At 45.2% G+C, this 19,639-nt stretch overlaps 1 protein-coding gene across 2 annotated transcripts in view; it reads left to right on the top strand.

Moving 5' to 3' along the window:
- LOC116504336 overlaps positions 1-16,350 on the top strand; it is a 33,798-nt gene extending 17,448 nt beyond the window's left edge. For both annotated transcript variants that reach the window (XM_032211295.1, XM_032211296.1), the window contains 5 exons: positions 1,972-2,176; positions 3,673-3,754; positions 7,219-7,445; positions 12,408-12,512; positions 15,787-16,350. In XM_032211295.1, coding sequence (XP_032067186.1) covers positions 1,972-2,176; positions 3,673-3,754; positions 7,219-7,445; positions 12,408-12,512; positions 15,787-15,799 — 632 coding nt within the window. In that variant the 3' untranslated portion in view covers positions 15,800-16,350. The remainder of the gene's footprint in view (positions 1-1,971; positions 2,177-3,672; positions 3,755-7,218; positions 7,446-12,407; positions 12,513-15,786) is intronic.
- The last annotated feature ends 3,289 nt before the right edge of the window (positions 16,351-19,639 follow it).

Below are 19,639 nucleotides of genomic sequence, written 5' to 3' on the forward strand. Positions count from 1 at the left end.
CCAGATGGCAGTGAAGAGGTACAGAAATAGAAATATAAAAGAATTTGCTGCCACCTATTGGCCATTTGAATTTTTGCAAGTCAGATCTAGTGAACCCCCAAAGGTGTTTTTTTTTCCCCAAAAGGCATCTGGACTTCCTTGGTTTTATCATTAACAGTTTGCTTCTACGGCTCTTCTTCATTTCAGAACTGAAGAAACTTTTTGGATGAGAAGCAAAACGTTAAGAAAAAAAAAACCCAAGGAAGTCCAGTTGCCTTTTGGAAAAACCACCTTTGCGGGATGAACTGGATGATGGAGAATCTCCATAGACAGATCTAGTGTGGAGTCCTTGGTTGGTTGTTTGCAGACATTTTGTTCCCTGATTATACAACAGATGTTGCCAACTAAGTAATTAGCTCTGACCTAGTCAGAGAACAAAACATCTACAAGCAAACAACAAAGAACAGAAAGCCTCAAGGACTCTACAGTTCAACCCAGAGCTACATTGATGCTCTTCAATTGATGCTACATCTACCTACCTTCCCTTCAGAACCCACAGAGACCTCTAAGACAAATGTTGAAAGTCTATGGAGATCCTCAGTCATCCAGGTCATGGGTGTCCCAAAGGTGGGTTTTTTTTTCAAAAGGCAACTGGACTTTCTTTCTTTTGTTTGAAGACATTTCGATTCTCATCCAAGAAGCTTCTTCAGTTCTGACTGAATGGTGGAGAATGGGAGGATTTATATTCCTTGCAGCCATCTGGTCGTTGGCACTCTTTCGGAGAGCCATTGAGGCCACTTGGAGGTTTATCAGTTCTCACTTCAGTCAGAGTCAAAGAAGCTTCTTGGAGGAGAAGTGAAATGTCTTCTTCAAGCAAAACAAAGAAAGTCCAGTTGCTTTTGAAGAAAAGCACCTTTGGGACAAGAATGTTGAAACAACCAAGAGTTGTTGTTATTAGTTGCGAAGTCGTATCTGACCCATGGACAACGTTCTTCCAGGCCTTCTTATCCTCTATCATCCTCTGGAGTCCATTTAAGCTCACGCCAACTGCTTCGGTGACTCCATCCATCCACCTCATTCTCTATCGTCCCCTTCTTCTTTTGCCCTCCATCTTTCCCAGCATTAGGCTCTTCTCCAGGGAGTCTTTCCTTCTCATTAGGTGGCCAAAGTCTTTGAGTTTCCTCTTCAGGGTCTGGCCTTCTAAAGAGCAGTCAGGGTTGATCTCCTCTAGGACTGACCAGTTTGATCGCCTTGCAGTCCAAGGGACTCGCAGGAGTCTTCTCCAGCAGCACAGATCACCTTGCGGTCAAAGGGGCTGCATACCAAGGGTATACACAACCATATTTTTCAAACTTGGAAACGTTAAGACATGGGGACGTCACCTCCCAGAATTACCCATCCAGTCTTCCCTGAAGGTTCCAATTAATTCTCATCCCAGAAAAAAAAATGGGAGGAGTCTTTACCCCCCAAAAAAATTTTTTTTTAAACCAGGAGCATTCTCCATTTTACTATTCAAAGCAGACAACCCTGCTGATATAAAATGCAATGCCCACAGACCACAGGACAAGCACATCTGTTGGCTTCGCTGTTCGGGAACCAAACAGCTAGTTTTCCTTTTTGCATTTCCTTTCTTAGCAGTTGCTGAAACAGAATCAAAAGGGAAGTCGGCAACCATGCTACAAAACCTGTTCCCAGCCTCTAATGTCTGTTTTGTTTCCAGCGGTATTTCAGCTCGATGGAAACCTGCAAGTGAGCCTTAGGGAATAAAAATTATGGATGCCCAGCGAATGTGACCTACACACCTTAGCTACAACACCTCCCCAGCAAATTTTAAAGAGCTTCTCCCATCCCCCATTTTTGCTAGCAGAGGCACTGCAGGCTGGTCCTTTGCTATTTCCAAGCCACCCCCGTGGGCCAGATCTAATCACCCCGCAGGCTGTATCCAGCTCTCGTGCCTTGAGTTTGACAGACCTGTCCTATTATATTTCCAAGGTACATTGTTGCCCGGTGGGAGCCTAGAATTCTCTGCACAGGTGGTGAATGATGGATCAGATGCAATGTTCACCTTTAATGTCCGGGATGACTTGGGCTTCATGCAGAGCTTTAGACCTGTACAAGGTTTCCTGAGGAAAGGCGAGAGCACCACTCTGATGGCAACGTTTGTGGCACCTGCCAAGGATTCCAACTTTGCCTCAAGGTAGGATAGCAATAGTTTAGAAATCGTCTGTCAGGTCTGCCATTTTCTGCTTCTTCACTTTGCTAGCATCCTGCCATAAATTTATGCATCCTTGCATAAATGCAACAGAGTAGGGGGGTAGGAATTTGGGGCAGTAACATGGGGCCTGGGAATGAGAAGACAAATAGCGAGAGGATGACACATGGACAAAAAACAGAGGTGCCTGTTGTGGCCGGCCAGTGGAGATGGCAGCAGATTCGGACATGGAGGAGATTGGGGAAGAACATGGGCCAGTCCTGGAGTCTGGGGAAGGCTCTGATGAGGGCTCTGTGTCGGAGGCAGAGAGGGGGCCAGGGCCATCTGACAGATATTAGCTGCCTTCAGAGTCAGACAACAGTGAGGCAAACGAACAGCTGGAGCCTATTCCCAGTGTGCGCATGCGCAGAGTTCCCAGACGAAGGGAACAGCTAAAGAACAGGGGCCAACATGGGAGTAAGGCCACAGATGGACAATGAATGGCCCCTCCCAGAGGAAATAAAAGGGGAGTGAAAGGAGTTTGCAGGAGACAATTAGTTCACTTAATTGGTTTGTGACTCTCCAAGACTCCTTGTCAAGTATCGGCCTGTCAGCTCTCCAAGCCAGATAAGGTCTGTGACTGTAAATCTTCCCTTGAAGGACTTTGCTGGATACGAATGAGAAGAATTTACAGTAAATTAATAAAAGGAGGGGGTTTCAGGACAAGGAGTTTGCTTCATGTTCTTGGGAAGCCTCGATCAGAACAGTGCCAAATAGGAATACACCTGCCTCCGAGGACACTGGTCAAGAGGGGAGGGCCAGGGAAAGGGGGCAAAGTGTAACCTTTGCATGGGAATGTTCAGATCTAGCTTTACTTTCTCTGCAACCACTTAACTTTAGTCAAAGAATCTCTCACTTCAATCAAATGGAGTCGAGGGTCTTTCTTTCCTGAATGTCTAAGTTTTGGCAGGTCTGACACTATGTTGCTAATTTAACAACTGCAGGGATTCATTTAACAGCTGTGGCAGGAAAGGTCCTAAAATGGGGCAAAACTCATTTAACAGTTCTCGCTTAGCAACAGAAATGTTGGGCTCAATTGTGGTTGTAAGTCGAGGACTTACTGCCAGTATTGGTATAAAAGTAGCTTTCCCCTCCTTTTACCAAATCCAATTTCTAAACCATAATGGCTGGGTTTGGACAGCACACTAAGCCAAAACCCAAGTAATTATATTATGGTTTAGGACAATATATAAACCCAGTTGTTAGAAAACCATTTCAACCATTCATGCCAGACAACTTTCCATTTATTCCAACATTTATCTACAGTCTACAAGCAGTCTTGCCCATTGCTTATGTGACCCGGTTCCAAATAAGTCACAGCCCAGTACTGGGCCACAGCCTGGGAGTTGGGGACCCCTGGTCTAAAGGTTGGGGGGCTTTTCATATCACCCTTCCAAAGACATCCGTACATTATTAACAATCACCACTAATCTTTCTTTCAGTCTTGCAACATTTACAGCGAAAACCAGTTCATCGCAAAACTACATGACTCTGCTCCTCTCTGTCATTCCCAAAACAGCCTTGGTGAGTCTCCTTTACTCTCATGGATTACTCTCAAACTTCTGAAAAGATACACGGACTTCAATTCCCAGAATTCCTCAGCCAAGGAGAGCATCGTAGTGTCAGGGTTCCAAGTAACACCCCCCCCCCCAATGAAAGAAGACTCCGAGGCTTGAAGTCCCTCAAAGTTCCACTTTATTAGAGATGTTGTTTTGGCACATCTGGGAAAACCCGAACCTGAAAGTTTCCAGGTTTTCCCCACCCAAATGAAAGTCCAAGTCCCTGCCCAGCACCCACATGTCCATCACATGATCCAATCAGGTACCGTCCCAACTGGAGATGTCTCCCAGTCACACCATTCCAGGTACAGGGCAAAGTGTCCTTGACTCTCTGAGAAAGGAATGTTATTTTGACTATATATCTCTCATACTCCATATAATCCCCCCTTCCATTCTCCCACAGCATTGAATGTGGCAGGCCTGAAGGCCCAGTGCAAAAGATGGCTTCCAAGCCTAACACATAACCTGCAATCTTGGGGAGGTTTTTTTGTTCTTAGTTTTATAGTTCCAGTTTTGGTTCTCTGCCTTATCACTATTCAGACCAATATCTTAGGACACACAGGTGTCAAACTCATGGTGGCACGTTGCTGACACTTGACATATCGTGATGTTTTCCCACTTTGCGGAGCTGGGCTGGGCGTGGCCTGCGTTTGACGCATCCGGCTGACGGCATGGGCTGCCAGTTTGACCCCCCTGTCTTAGGAGAAACAACTGTTGCTCCTCTGAAAAACAAGAAAAAATACAAGCACAGGTTAAAATGGAGCCACTACTTCGTTTTAAATTAGCTAAATTTAAATCAAAAGATTGGGTGGAAGGTTTCTCAATTTGCAGACAATAGTTCACAGTCCAATTCCATGTTCCTGATCTTTCTGGTTTACTTGATGGATGGAATGGGTGGAAACTAATCAAGGAGAGAAGCAACTTAGAATTAAGGAGAAATTTCCTGACAACTAGAACAATTAATCAGTGGAACAACTTGCCTCCAGAAGTTGTGAATGCCCCAACACTGGAAGTCTTTAAGAAGATGTTGGATAACCATTTGTCTGAAATGGTATAGGGTTTCCTGCCTAGGCAGGGGGCTGGACTAGAAGACCTCCAAGTTCCCTTCCAAGTCTGCTATTGTATTGTATTGTATTGATTTAAGGGGAAAAGAGGAAGAAAACCTTTATCTAGCCCAATGTTTCTTAACTTGGTAACTAGGATGTTTGAACTTCAACTCTCAGAATTCCCAAACCAGCACGTCTAACTGGGGAATTCTGGGAGTTGAAGTCCACTTATCTTGCCAAGGCTGAGAAACATTACACTACCCAAATAAAAAGACCACATAAAAAAGCGACCAGCAAAATACCTATATGTGCATTTCTGTATTCCCTGCATTAGTGGCGTGCATGAATTAATCTTTGATCCACACTTAGGTAAAGGTAAAGGTTCCCCTCGCACATGTGTGTTAGCCCTTCCCAACATTAGGGGACGGTGCTCGTCTCCATTTCAAAGCCGAAGAGCCAGCACTGTCCGAAGAAGTCTCATGTGATCATGTGGCTGGCATGACTAAACACCAAAGGCGCATGGAACACTGTTACCTTCCCACCAAAGGTGGTTCCTATTTTTCTACTTGCATTTTTACATGCTTTAGAACTGCTAGGTTGGCAAAAGCTGGGAAAAGTAACGGGAGCTCATTCTGTTACGCAGCGCTATGGATTCGAACCGCAGAACCCGCGACCTTTATGATTGACAAACTCAGCGTCTTAGCCACTGAGCCACCACGTCCCTACTTGATCCACACTTAACACTGAGTTAGGTTTTTCCTCTAAATACAGTCACAGTACATCTTCGAGGCTTTCGTAGGTCTCCCAGCCTAGCATTCTGTATCAAGGGGATAGCAGCAAAGAGGCTAGTAAAATTTATAGATGATTAAAGTCACATTAATTTTGCTAGGGACAATATGGACATCTCCATTTAATTTTTCTTGGCAATCATGCAGAAATAAGTAGCCCTTCTTACTCTTTTCCAAGATGGGGATTCAATTTCCCAGTCTACCCACAGTCCTCAGATACCTGGTTGCTTTCACATCAATCTCAGATTTGCTTATTGAGATCAGCTATATGGGATTATTGTTCAATTAAAGCCCAAATACCATTTAGAAAGCCCTTGTAAGACCACACCTAGAGTACTGCATCCAGTTTTGGTCACCACATTATAAAAACGATGTGGAGACTAGAAAGAATGCAGAGAAGAGCACCCAGGATGACTAGGGGACTGGAGGCTAAAACATATGATGAACTGGGCATGGCTGGTCTAGTGAAGAGAAGGACCAGGGGAGACATGATAGCAGTGTTCCAATATTTGAGGGGCTGACATAGAGAGGAGGGGGTCAAGCTATTTTCCAAGGCACCTGAAGGACAGACAAGGAATAATGAATGGAAACCAATCATGGAGAGATTCAACCTGGAAATGAGAAATTTTCTGACAGTGAGCAATCAACCAATGGAACAGAAGTTGCCTTCAGAAGTTGTGGGAGCTTCATCACTTGAGACTTTCAAGAAGAGATTGGATTGCCACCTGTCAGAAATGGTGTAGATAGGGTCTCCTGCTTGGGTGGGGGCTGGGGAGTTGGACTAGATGACCTACAAGGTCTCTTCCAACTCTGTTAATCTATTCAAAGAGCAAACAAGATGATTGGTTCACTAAAACATATGAAGAACGGTTGCAGGAACTGGGCATGGCTAGTCTAGTGAAGAGAAGGACCAGGAGGAACATGATAGCAGTGTTCCAATATTTGAGGGGCTGCCACAGAAAGGAGGGGGTCAAACTATTTTCCAAAGCACCTGAAGGGCAGACAAGGAATGATGGATGGAAACTGACCAAGAAAAGATTCAACCTAGAAACAAGGAGGAACTTTCTGACAGTGAGAACAAACAACGAATGGAACAGCTTTGCCTTCAGAAGTTGTGGGAGCTTCATCACTGGAGGCTTTCAAAAAGAGACTGGACTGCCATCTGTCAAAAATGGTGTAGGGCCTGCTCCAGTGGTGGGATTCCAAATCTTTTCCTACCGGTTATATGAGAGCACACACAGCACTCAAAGACCACCCTCCATGTCAGCGCTGATGAGCTGAGCTGTTTTTTTTAGCTCAGCTGCGGTGCGGCATTCTGCTCTGCCACGTAAATCAGCTGAGCTAAAAAACAAGGGAATATAAGATAGGGAACAATGGGGGCGGGAGGGTGGGGCGAGCCAGAGATGGTATTTGCTGGTTCTCTGAACTACTCAAAATTTCCACTACCGGTTGGCCTGAACCGGCTGAATACCCCCTCTGCTCTGCTTGGGTGTGGGGTTGAGCTAGATGACCTACAAGGTCCCTTCCAACTCTGTTATCCTGTATCTAAATTACTAGTCAGGAGGAGGATTAATAGATATGTGCTCTTTCTTCAGGAAACTGAAGAAAACCCACCAGTCTATCACTTTCTCCAATTCTACATGCCTTGTGGAGCTGACAGCCAGCAAAGACCCGACTGCTCTCAACACATCTGGAACATGACATTTTCGGCTGAGGGGGCTGAAGGTGCTGCTGTTAGTGTCCAGATCAGCCCAGATCCCAGCGCTTTGTCCTGTCACTCAGAAGAAGAGGGTAGCAATAAGAAGCTCACCTGTGATTACAAGTTGGTACCTCTGTTTTACAGAATGTAGAATTGTCAACCTGCTGCTCTCCAGGTGTACTTGAGCAATATTGTACTTATTTTATTTATTTATTTAGAACATTTGTATAGCTGCCTACTCGCTCACAGCGACTCCAGGCAGCTTTGTTGTTGTTAGTTTGCAAAGTTGTGTCCGACTCGCATCGCAACCCCATGGACAACATTCCTCGTGGTTGTCCCAAAGGTGTTTTTTTCAAAAGGCAACTGGACTTTCTTTCTTTGGCTTGAAAACATTTCGATTCGCATCCAAGAAGCTTCTTCAGTTCTGACTGAATGGTGGAGAATGGGAGGATTTATATTCCTTGCAGCCATCTGGTCGTTCGCACTCTTTCGGAGAGCCATTGAGGCCACTTGGAGGTTTATCAGTTCTGACTTCAGTCAGAGCGAAAGAAGCTTCAGGGAGGAGAAGTGAAATGTCTTCTTCAAGCAAAACAAAGCAAGTTCAGTTGCTTTTGAAAAAAGCACCTTTGGGACAAGAATGTTGAAACAACCAAGAGTTGCTGTTGTTAGTTGCGAAGTCGTATCCGACCCATGGACAACGTTCCTCCAGGCCTTCCTGTCCTCTATCATCCTCTGGAGTCCATCTAAGCTCATGTCTACTGCTTCAGTGACTCCATCCAGCCACCTCATTCTCTGTCGTCCCCTTCTTCTTCTGCCCTCCATCTTTCCCAGCATTAGGTTCTTCTCCAGGGAGTCCTTCCTTCTCATTAGGTGGCCAAAGTCTTTGACTTTCATCTTCAGGATCTGGCCTTCTAAAGAGCAGTCAGGGTTGATCTCCTTTAGGACTGACCTGTTTGATCGACTTGCAGTCCAAGGAACTCGCAGGAGTCTTTTCCAGCACCAGAGTTCAAAGGCCTACTTTCTTTGGCACTTGGCCTTTCTTAGGGTCCAACCTTCACAGCCACATATTGCAACTAGGTAGCTTAGAAACAGCAAAAAACAGAAAATTGGGAGGGGTTAAAATAAAAAAAAAGATTAATAAAAGATAAAAAGTAATAACCCATCACCCACGCACCCCCTGCCTCAACACATGTTTAAATGAGCTGTTTTATTGGCTCCATCACACTTTGGGTTCTCCAGGCCTGCTGGCAAAATCACGTCTTCAGGGCCTTCTGAAAGATTGCCAAAGTGGAGACCAGTCTAATTTCTGCAGGGATGATGTTCCAGAGCAGGGGTGTCAAACCCTTTCATTGAGGGCTGCATCAGGGTTGTCTTTGACCTGGGGGGGGGTTTGTCATGGCCAGAACTGGCATGGCCAGCTCAACGTCACTCAATGTTGGGGGCATCAGTGGTGGCCCGAGTGCTCTGCCACTGAAAACATCCCTTGTAGAGCGATTTGGACGGTATGCAAACTGAAGGGCGTCAAATGCTGGAAGGAGACTGGATACAATAATGTCCTTCATCGGCCTCTCAAAACATTTCATAATGATGGACGTAAGCGCAACTGGGCAACAATCATCAAGACCCATAATTGTAGACTTTTTTGATACTGGCAAAAATAATGGCCGTCTTAAAGCACAATGGGACCCCTGCCTGCTGCAGGGAAAGATAGAAAGATTGATGTGTTTATCTTTTCTATTTATCTCATTGGTTTATAACCTAAGCTACCACACCTGCTGTCTGTCTCTGTGTCTAGTAGCTCATGTACAACACATTTGAAATTTCTTACCGCATGGCCCATTTTAAACATTTTTCTTCTACACGTTTCACCTTTCCACGCAGAAAGAAATAAGTAACCCCTTCTGTGAAATGTCCTATATATTAATCATATACTGTACGCACTTGGGGGTGGGGCACAACGACACCAGTATTATTTTATGAGTAATGTTTTTTTTTAAAAAGGCTTGCAAGACAACATCATTTGGCATTCTCTCTGGTCCTTCTGTCCATCCTGTAAATTAAATACAAGAAGAAGCTGTTTAAGCAAAATCGATCATCCCTACCAGCTTGCCTCTAACTGCTACGCTTCTCAATCTCGGCAACTTTAAATCACCTGGACTTCAACTCCCAGAAGTCCCCAGCCGACATGCTTGTCTTAAAATTGCCAACTTTGAGAAACACTGGTCTAGTGAGGTGAACATTTTGTTCAGATAAAGACTGAAAGACACCAATTATCTGTGGATGGAAACTAACAAAGGGGAGAAGCAACCTAGAACTAAGGAGAAATTTCCCGGCAGTGAGAACAATTAGTGAGGGGGAACAGCTTGCCTCCAGAAATTGTGAATGCTCCAACACTGGAGGTTTTTAAGAAGAGATTGGACAACCATTTGTCTGAAATGGGATAGGGCTGTGATGGCGAACCCATGTGCTAGAGGTGACATGGAGAGTCCTCTCTGTGGGCACGCGCTCTTCCAGGTTGCATTGCGCGCATGGGTGCCAGACAGCTGGTCCAGTGCGCATGCACACACCGGAACCCAGAAGAGCAACTGGCCCTCGCACGCATGTGCACTGGCCAGCTGCACTTTTCTGGCTTCCGGCGCTCCAGTGTGCATGCATGCACTCCAGTTTCAGCACTCGGTGCCGAAAAGGTTAACCATCATTGGTATAGCGTTTCCTGCCTGAGCAAGGGGTGGGACTAGAAAACCTCCAAGGTCCCTTCCAACCAGGGGTGGGTTCTTGCCAGTTCTAAGCTCTTCTATAGAAGAGGCTCCACAAATCTACAGTGCCATTTAGAACCGGTTCCAGCTCCCTCCTCCCCCGCCCGTCCGCACATCATCAAGATGAAGAGCGAGAGGAGGAATTCTGGGAGTTGAAGTCCACAAGTCTTAAAGCTGTCAAGTTTGAACACCCTTGGGTTTTTTTTCTAAAGGGTTAGGGGTGCAAGGGTCTTGTAACATGACAGCTTTAAGACTTGCATGCTTCAATGCCACAGTTTCTGAGCCAACATTTTGGTTGCTAACAAGAGCATTGTTAAGTGAGTTTCACCACATTTTATAAGTTGGCTACGCCCACCCTGTCACATGGCTGGCAAGCCACTCCCACAAAGCAGGCCACACCTACAGAAGAGGTTCTAAACAATTTTGAAACCCACCACTGCTTCCAACCGAATATTCTATTATTCTGTCTTGGAGGTAATTTGGGGCATTGTATGCTATTGGTATGCAACTGTTAAACAGTAGATGGCAGAAGACCCCGGACAGGAGTTATCACCTTTTTTTAAAGTCTCTTTCTGAAACGTTTCTCCCTTTCCCTTTCCATCTCTTCCCTAAGTTCAGATTGTTGGCAGAGGCCTTCTGAAATTAGATTGAGGGTTGCTGTTTGCATCACCTTGGCCTTTACTGTGGCAGTTCTGAAGTTTGAAATAAGGGTCTTTCCCTGCTACCTAGATAGTGAGATGCCAGGAATTTGACTGAAGAATCTCCGCATGCAACTCCACTGAGCAACATTCCTTCTCTACGCTACTACGAGAGAGTTACAAGGGACTTCCCTTGAAGTCGATCTGGAAGCTGCAATTGATCCGGATTGTGGTGGAGCAGTTATGGACATATTATGTTATGTTTACTTTACAAATCCCACACACACACACAAATGTTTCACTGGCTTCCTTATGCTTCTGAGTGGAAACCAAGATGCTGGTTATCACCTACCAACTTCATGGCATGGGGCCAATATATCTGAAAGACCATTGTTTCTCCCATTTGTTTCTGTATGCTTCATCAGGTCTGAAGGAGGAAAACACTCCAGTTCCCATCCATGAAAGTATCTTTTTTTAAGTGTTTTTTTATTTTATTTTTCATTTTCATAACAAATAACTACATGCATACTGTTACATAACCAACATTGTTTTATATTATTAAATATTTACATCAATATATCTTACATCAACCCCCAAAAATGATGATTGGCTCTTCTGCTCTCAATACACCATATTTGTACCCTATCCATCACTTTCTTCTCCCTTTCTCCTCCATCTCCCTACCTCCTTTCTTCCCTCTGTCACTCTTGTCTTCTCTACTTCCCCTTCATCTCTCCTTCTCCTCTCTCCCCTTTCCACTCCTTCTTTCTCTCCTCCTCTTCCCCCCTTCCCCACCCTCTCGCCTAACCCTCTCTTCTTCCCTTACCTCTCTCCTCTCTTCATCTCATTTACTTGGAGCATTTCAGCCTGTGAGCAAGCTTCATTTTATGTTGATGGTATTTATAATTTCACCAATCAATGAAAATATCTAGGAGGACCCGGAAAATGTGTCCTTTTGGGTTGCACACCTCATCTTTGGCATGTCATATTGCCCTCTGACTCTACCAGCCTTTCAGAAAGCTCTTAAGGTGTCAATTAGTGGTGGGATTCAGCCAGTTCGCACCTATTCGGGAGAACCGGTTGGTAACTTTCTAAGCAGTTTGGAGAACCGATTGTTGGAAGAAATCTCATTTTGTTTTTTTCCCACTTCACAGGGCTAATCCTGTAAGAAAGGCAGGAAGGAAATATTATGGTGTTGTTTCTAGCCTAATCCTTATTGCCCTGCTTACAGAAACTGCCTCTCCGGTTAACCCTTCTGACCATTGTAACAACTAAGACAAAGCGCCCATCGACCTGAGTGACATTGACTTGGCCATGCCCACATGATCACATGATCACCAAGCCCCGTGTACCCAGCTGGTCATTAGGGCAGTGAACTGGTTGGTAAATTATTTGAATCCCACCACTGGTGTCAATTTACCATCTCCTGCTTAGTCATCTTCAGAGGTGGGTTGCTCCTGGTTCAGCCCGGTTCAGCTGAACCGGCAGTGGAATTCAGGCCTGGGTCGCAGAACCAGCAGCGACCCAGGCCTGCTACACCCCCAAATCAGTTCCTTTGCTGCTGCTGGGCCACCGCCATTTTGGTTTTTAGTGTCTGGCACGCATGCACACATTGAGCACGGGTTGCGAACCAGTAGTAAAACTGGCAGCAACCCACCCATGGCCATCTTCTATGTTTATCCCCTCTCTAGGTCCAGCTGCTGTTCTCCTTTGGCAGAAGTCCTGATCAGTGATGAGAATGGCAACGTGAACCATTTCACCGTGGATCACAACACACAGCCTCCCGCACCAGCCTTGTGAGTTCTGACGTACTTGAATTTTTGAAGCGGCCTTGTTTGGAATCAAATAAGTCAGCGTCTGCAACATTTTGGGGCACCAGGGACCAGTTCCATGGTGGCAGCTTTTCCCACGGACCAGAGGGGGGAGCGTGGTTTTGCGTGCTGTCTGCATCCTGCGGATGGGACTTCGCTTGTTTGCACAGACTTGTTTTGTGGCATGCTGCAGACTGATGCCAGTCCATGGACCAGGGGGTTGGGGACAGAGGCGGGAATCAGACTGGTTAGGGTGAACCAGATGCTAATTTTACACCTGGTTCAGCGAACTGGTAGTTGCAAGGACTGGCTGGGCCTGCCCCCAACCCCTCCCCAGAGTCTCCATGCGGCCTGATTTGGATGCCAGGTAAGTGCAGGGCCTATGCAGAGGCTTTGGGAGGGTGAAAAACGGGCGTACTAGAAGTTCCAGAAATCTGGAAACGGGCCCATTTCTGGCCTCTGGAGGGCCTCCGGAGCTTGGGGGAGGCCATTTTCGCCCTCCTGGAGGCTCAAGGAAAGCCTCCAGAGCCTGGGCAGGGCAAAAACTCCTCCCCTGCCATGGTGCAGGAGTCTGAGTAAGCCACGCCCACCATGGCCATGCCCACCCAGCAACCAGGCAGAAAACCGATTGCTAAAAGTTTTAAATCCCACCCCTGGTTGGGGACATAAGTGATGCTCTTTAAAGTAGCCTTCACCTGGCACCCTCCAAAGTACAGGTAGTTTAATAATCTTAGTGGTTTAGGGCAGAACAGTATTTTACCAAACGAACCACTTTTCATCAAAAAAGCTGTGTGTGTAACTTAGTTGGAGGTCGACCATCTTGAGAAATGTGAAATTGAAGAAAGAATTTATGTGAGAGAGCTTTTTCCTAGGGTACCTCATAGAACATTGAGATTTCAGGATATAGGTCGTCCCCAACTTACAAAACCAAGTAACTTTTGACCAAGTTAATGGGGAAGCCAGATTTACTTAACAACTGGGCTGCTGACTTATCAACTGCAGTGATTCACTTAACAACTGTGACAAGAAAGGTCATAAAATGGGGCGAAACTCACTTAACAAATGTCTCGCTTAAGTACAGAATTTTGGGGGGGCTCAATTGTGGTCATAAGTCAAGGACTACCTGTACTTGGGATAACAATCCCAGAATTCCCAATCAGCATCAGCTGGTAGGTTGAGCATTAAAAAAATTACCCATTTTTGCTATACTGAGGAAATTGACAGTACAGGTAGTCCTTAATTTACAGATTTCAGGCATCTGCTGGAGACCATTAAGAAAGACTGGGGGTTGCTTTCTGCCTTTAAGAACATGTTTCTCCATTTCTCCTTTGGGGAAATATAATATTCTGCCTCTTAATATTCCCCAAAATATTTCATTTTTCTAGGGGGGGGGGGGGCTTCCCATGCTGGCATAGCTGCTCACAGTAGTATTCACTCAGTTTATTAGTTCAGATGATCACAATCTGCTTGATATTCATTTTCTTCTTCTCTTTTGAGATATTTGCATCTACATCACTGAGTGCTTAATATATTAACTAGCATATGGTCAATACTGGGGTTATTTATAACTTGGTATTTCAGCCATCTGTACTGGAATGTGATCTCTGTTGCATTAACTGCGTGGTTTGAGATTAGGGCGAGAAATTAAGATTTGAGTAAAAGTTCTGCATCTGGCCTATACACAGTGCCAAGTTTCTTCTGCATTTTGAAACCACTTTTTATCTCCTTCATCGCTGCGCTTTCCTACCACCCTCAGAGAAAAGGACACCAAAATTTGATTAAGGGGTAATTCAGGTATAGAATTTGGAAACTATATCTTATTTTGCCTATTGTGTGGCTGATTTTATATTTTAATGCTACAAACTAGAAAAGTCACTCAAGAGAGGCAGGGAGGGAGGGATGAGGGGTGCTTGGTGCTCCCGGAGCCTGGTTGTTCTCTTACAGATGTTTCATTAACCAAAACTAGGTAATATCATCAGTGCTAGTAAGGAGTGGGGATTGCTCTAAATTTATATTCTAGTGGATTGTCCCATCAGTGTTGATGGCAGTGGTCTTGGGGGTCCTTTGTTTAGACCATTTACTGTTAGTTTGTTTGGCCGTTCCTTAATTGGGGCATTGTTTACTTGATTCTTGGTTTGATGTAAATCTTGGAGTTAATCTATGATCATGTGTGTGTTGATGGTGGGGAAATGTTTTAGTCTTTTTCTTCTCTTTTTTTGTTTTCTGTTTCCCCAAAATACCTTCCACAATAGGTAGGTTGTAAGGAGGTTTTGTGTGTGTGTGTGTGTAAGAGAGAGAGACAGAGACAGAGAGAGACAGAGAGACAAAGAGACAGAGAGAGAGACACACAGAGAGAGAGAGAGAGAGAGAAAGAGAGGGAGAGAAAGAGGGGATGAATAGATAGACAGACAGACAGACAGACAGACAGACAGACAGATAAATAGATAACATTAGGGGAGAGACATGGTGGGTGGGTGGATGGATGGATGGACAGACAGATGAGAAACAGAGACAGAGTGAACAGATGATGGATGGATGGATGGATGGATGGATGGATGGATGGATGGATGGATGGATGGATGCATGGATGCATGATAGATAGATAGATGATAGATAGATAGATAGATAGATAGATAGATAGATAGATAGATAGATAGATAGATAGATAGATAGATACTGTGTTTCCGATAATAAGACCCTGTCTTATATTTTTACCACCAAAAAGGCACCAGGTCTTATTTTCAGGGTGTTGTCCACTGACTCATCTTACTTGCATGCGTCACCCCCCCACCCCCACCCACCCCCAGCCTCCTTTTTCCTATCAGGGGCCTTCAGGAAGTTTTTCTGGGGCCGGACAGCAAGGCCAATAAAGCTTTCTTGAAGGCCTCTGCAACTGATAACAGAGCTCCTGATCGATCGGGTCTTAATTAGGGCTTATTTTGAGTGCACTTTTAAAAATCAAGCTAGGGCTTACTTTTGGAGTAGGTCATGTTTTCAGGGAAAATACGGTAGAGGTAGAGAGATGATGGATGGATGGATGGGTGGATGGGTGGATGGATGGCAGATAGACAGACAGGTTTATTCTTGAACTCCTTTGAAATTATAGAATTAGAACTCTGAAACTAATCAGAGTTATTACTGCTTTCTCCATATAATATTAAGTTTCATCAACTTTTTTTTTTCGTTTCATGCTTCCTTCCGTGATCCCACTGCCATTCTCTCCTTGCAACTTTGGAATTCTGGCTACCGTGTGGAGTAGCATCAGCAACTAGATGTCCGGAAGGCTGAATCTGTTATGAGTACCAGGTTGTGCTCTGAGAGATCGTCCAATTTTCTTCAGTAGCATTTTGAGTACTATCCAACTGATCATCCAGCACTACATCAATAATTGCTGTATCTTGTCCATCCATCTGGTTTTCCTGATAAACATCTGGACTGGTTCATCTATCCTTCTCCCGTGCCGCATGAGATTATATTTCTGCTGTTGTTGCTCAGGTGATCATTTGCCTCCAGCATTTTCTCATATCGCTGCTGTTGACCTGGAGGTGCCTGCTTACTTTAACTGGAAAGCTGAAATGACCTTCACACTTTAGGTGACCTTGAAGGGACTATATATACTTTTAGCATCTACACCCAAGTTCTTTGCTCATTCTTCCCATCTCCACTCTGCCAGAGTAAAGCAACATAGCAGGATTCGAGGGTGTCGAGAAATGACATGTTTTTTTCATGCACAAAGGGCCTCTGTCCCTTTCTTTCTCCCTCCCCTGGCAGACCTGCCAAGTCACAAGTAGATCCTGAAATATGGTTGGTTTTGTTTCTAGGTTCCAAAAAGATAGTACTGCCCAATGGCCAAAGACCTAAATGGAAATACTTTGACCACATAAGTTATTTCTATTCCGCACAGAGCCCAAGAAGACAAATGTCAGCAGAGGCATGTTGAGAACAGATCTGCTAGTGTAAATCAATCTGCACCAATCAATTGGCTAGAAAGATTAGAGTTAATGCATGTGCGAAGTACAAGTGCACGTGCAAAGCGCACTCTCATAGAACCAATAGGAAAAGATTTGGAATCCCACCACTGCTCTTCTTCCTTCTCCCCCTTCCTCCTCTCCTCCTTCTTTTCCTCCTCCCTTCTTCTTCTTCTGATTCTTCTGATTCGAATTCGGATTCAGATTCTGGTTCTTCTGATTCTGATTCTGATTCTGATTCTTCTGATTCTGATCCTGATTCTTCTTCTTCTGATTCTTCTTCTTCTGATTCTGATTCTTCTGATTCTGATTCTTCTGATTCTGATTCTTCTGATTCTGATTCTTCTGATTCTGATTCTTCTGATTCTTCTTCTGATTCTTCCTCCTCCTTCTTCCTCCTTCACCTCTTCTTCTGCTTCCTTCCTGCTGCTGCTCCTCTTCCTTTTCATTCTCCTCCTCCTTTTTCCCCCTCCCCTTCCTCTTCACCCCTATTTGTAAGGAAACAGCCCTTGGCCATCCATCCGAAGTGCCCAGGTGAAAAAAAAAGTATTTTTATCTTTCTCCTTTAGAGAAGAGGCAGCTGTCTCCAGCATCTGCTAGAATCAGGGAAATCCCAGAGAACCTCACCTTACCGCATGGCTAGCAAAGCTCCCACCACAGTTGATATAAACACAGCTCGATGAGAAATGTTTTCTAAATAGATTTCCTTACTCACTCGGCATATTTATAATTATTAGTATCCGTGCGCTCTCCGCAATGAAGCCATCTGAAGTCTATACTGGTAGAAACATGGAAGTTTCACTTTTGAGGGTTCTTCCTGAATGGGACCACTATTAAACTGAAGTACAAGAGAGACAATTTGTCATACCTGCCCCAATCTGATCCCTTAAGAAAGAAAAGCCCTCGACTGCATTGGGTTCAAGCAAAGGGTTCGTTTACTCAGGATGTTGGCTGCAGTAAAGCCAAGCTAGCTTTGAAATCTCCCGCGCTCACTAGAAACAAAAATCAGTTATAGATTTCTCCATCCTCTCCCCATGACAAGTCCCACTTCCAGCCAACCGGAGCTCGCCAAAATGTTTTGAGAACTCTGAGCTGTTTGTGGGTAATCTGCATATTTCTCACGGTGCCTGGCTGTGGGACGCTGGTATAAAGATTGCTCTGGTCCTTCTCACCTGTCATTCCCGCCCCCCTCCCAATTTCCTATCACATACACACAAAGCTTTATTGCCCTTTCATCCTTTCCCCTTTCTTCCCTCTTTGATTCTACCCGCTTCTTCTTTTGACAGCAGGATACCTGTGAGGCGCAAAACCAGGCAGGGCTGATACAATCTGGCGTAGTGGTTAAGGTGCCAGGATACGGGTCGATAAACCCTGAGTTCTAGTCCAAACTTCAGCCAGCTGGGTGACCTTGGGCCAATCAAAAAGAAACTGCTACCAAAATCATGCCAAGAAAACCTCAGGGACTTATCCAGGCAAGTCAACAAAACTCAAGATTGACTCAAAGGCCCCAAAAATGAGCAAAGCACAGCTGTGCTGCCCAGCCCTTAACCAAAGAGTATGTGTTAGTATCCTTAAGCTGGGTAACAGCTGCAGATGGATTACCTCTCCACATCAGAGGTTAGAGAAGGGGTGGAAATCCTTGCGATGGTGCTGAGAGTTTAAAGTCTGTGTGCATGTGCCAGTGGTGGGTTTCAAAATTTTTTAGAACCTCTTCTGTAGGTGTGACCTGCTTTGTGGGAGTGGCTTGCCGGCCATGTAACCAGGTGGGAGTGGCTTGCCAGCCATGTGACCGAGTGGGAATGGCTTGGCAGTCATGTGACTGGGTGGGCGTGGCCAACTTGTAAAATGTGGTGAAACTCACTTAACAACGCTCTTGCTTAGCAACCAAAATGTTGGCTCAGAAACTCTGGCATTTGAAGCACGCAAGTCTTAAAGCTGTCAAGTTACAAGACCCTTGCACACCTAACCGTTTAGAAAAAATGCCCCAGGGGTGTTCAAACTTGACAGCTTTAAGACTTGTAGACATCAACTCCCAGAATTCCTCCTCTTGCTCTTCATCTTGACGATGTGCAGATGAGTGGTGGGAGGGAGCTGGAACCAGTTCTAAACAGCACTGTAAATTTGTGGAACCTCTTCTATAGAAGAGGTTAGAACTGGCAGGAACCCACCCCTGGCATGTGCACTGCCTAGTGGCACATTCACAATCGGAGAACAGATTCGATTCTTCTTCCTGGATGTTGCTGGAGAGGCCATCACCATCATTCAATGTGGCAAAGAGAAAAGCAACCTAGAACTAAGGAGAAATTTCCTGACAATTAGAACAATTAATCAGTGGGACAACTTGCCTTTGTAGGTCTCAGAAATCCATCATAGCAGGTGTCCAAAATGCCTGTCTCCCTTCGGAGGGTTTATTCTTTTTATACAGTTTTTACAAGCAATGCAATGAGCATATAGCAACAGGATTGTAATTGCCACATTCTCCTTGTCAATGTCTAAGAACATCCCAGCCAGGGTAGAATCTCACATAACATAATGGTTCCTGGTAGCGCCTGGGTCTACTGGTTAGGCGAGCTCATAGACAGTTCAGGTAATCAGTTACTAAGGCACATGGCAGTTTGCTGCTCATGCCTGTATGTAACCTTTGTATAACCTCTACAGCCTCCAGAAATTGTGAATGCTCCAACTCTGGAAGTTTTCAAGACAATATTGGATAACCATTTGACTGAAATGGTGTAGGGTTTCCTGCCTGAGCAGGGGGTTGGACTAGAAGATCTCCAAGGTCCCTTCCAACTCTTTTATTCTATACTGTACATCAGGGCTGTCAAACTCATTTCATTGAGGGCCGCATCAGAGTTGTGTTTGACCTGGGGGGGGCATGGCCGGGCCGAGGGGACGTGGCCCTCTGCTAGTGAAAATGGAGCTCGGGGGCGTGCATGGCCCTCCCAGAGCCCCATTTTCAGCCAGGATGGCCTCCTGTAGCCCTCTGCCAGTGAAAACAAAACTCGGGGAGCGTGTGCTCTGTTTTCACTTGCAGAGGCGCTGTGGGACGGTCCTTTGCTGTTTCCAGGGAGCCCCGTGGGCCAGATCTAACCACCCCATGGGCCGGATCCGGCCCACAGACCTTGAATCTGATACCCCTGTTCT

Source organism: Thamnophis elegans, chromosome 2 (assembly GCF_009769535.1).
Source record: "Thamnophis elegans isolate rThaEle1 chromosome 2, rThaEle1.pri, whole genome shotgun sequence".
Taxonomy (NCBI): Eukaryota; Metazoa; Chordata; class Lepidosauria; order Squamata; family Colubridae; genus Thamnophis; species Thamnophis elegans.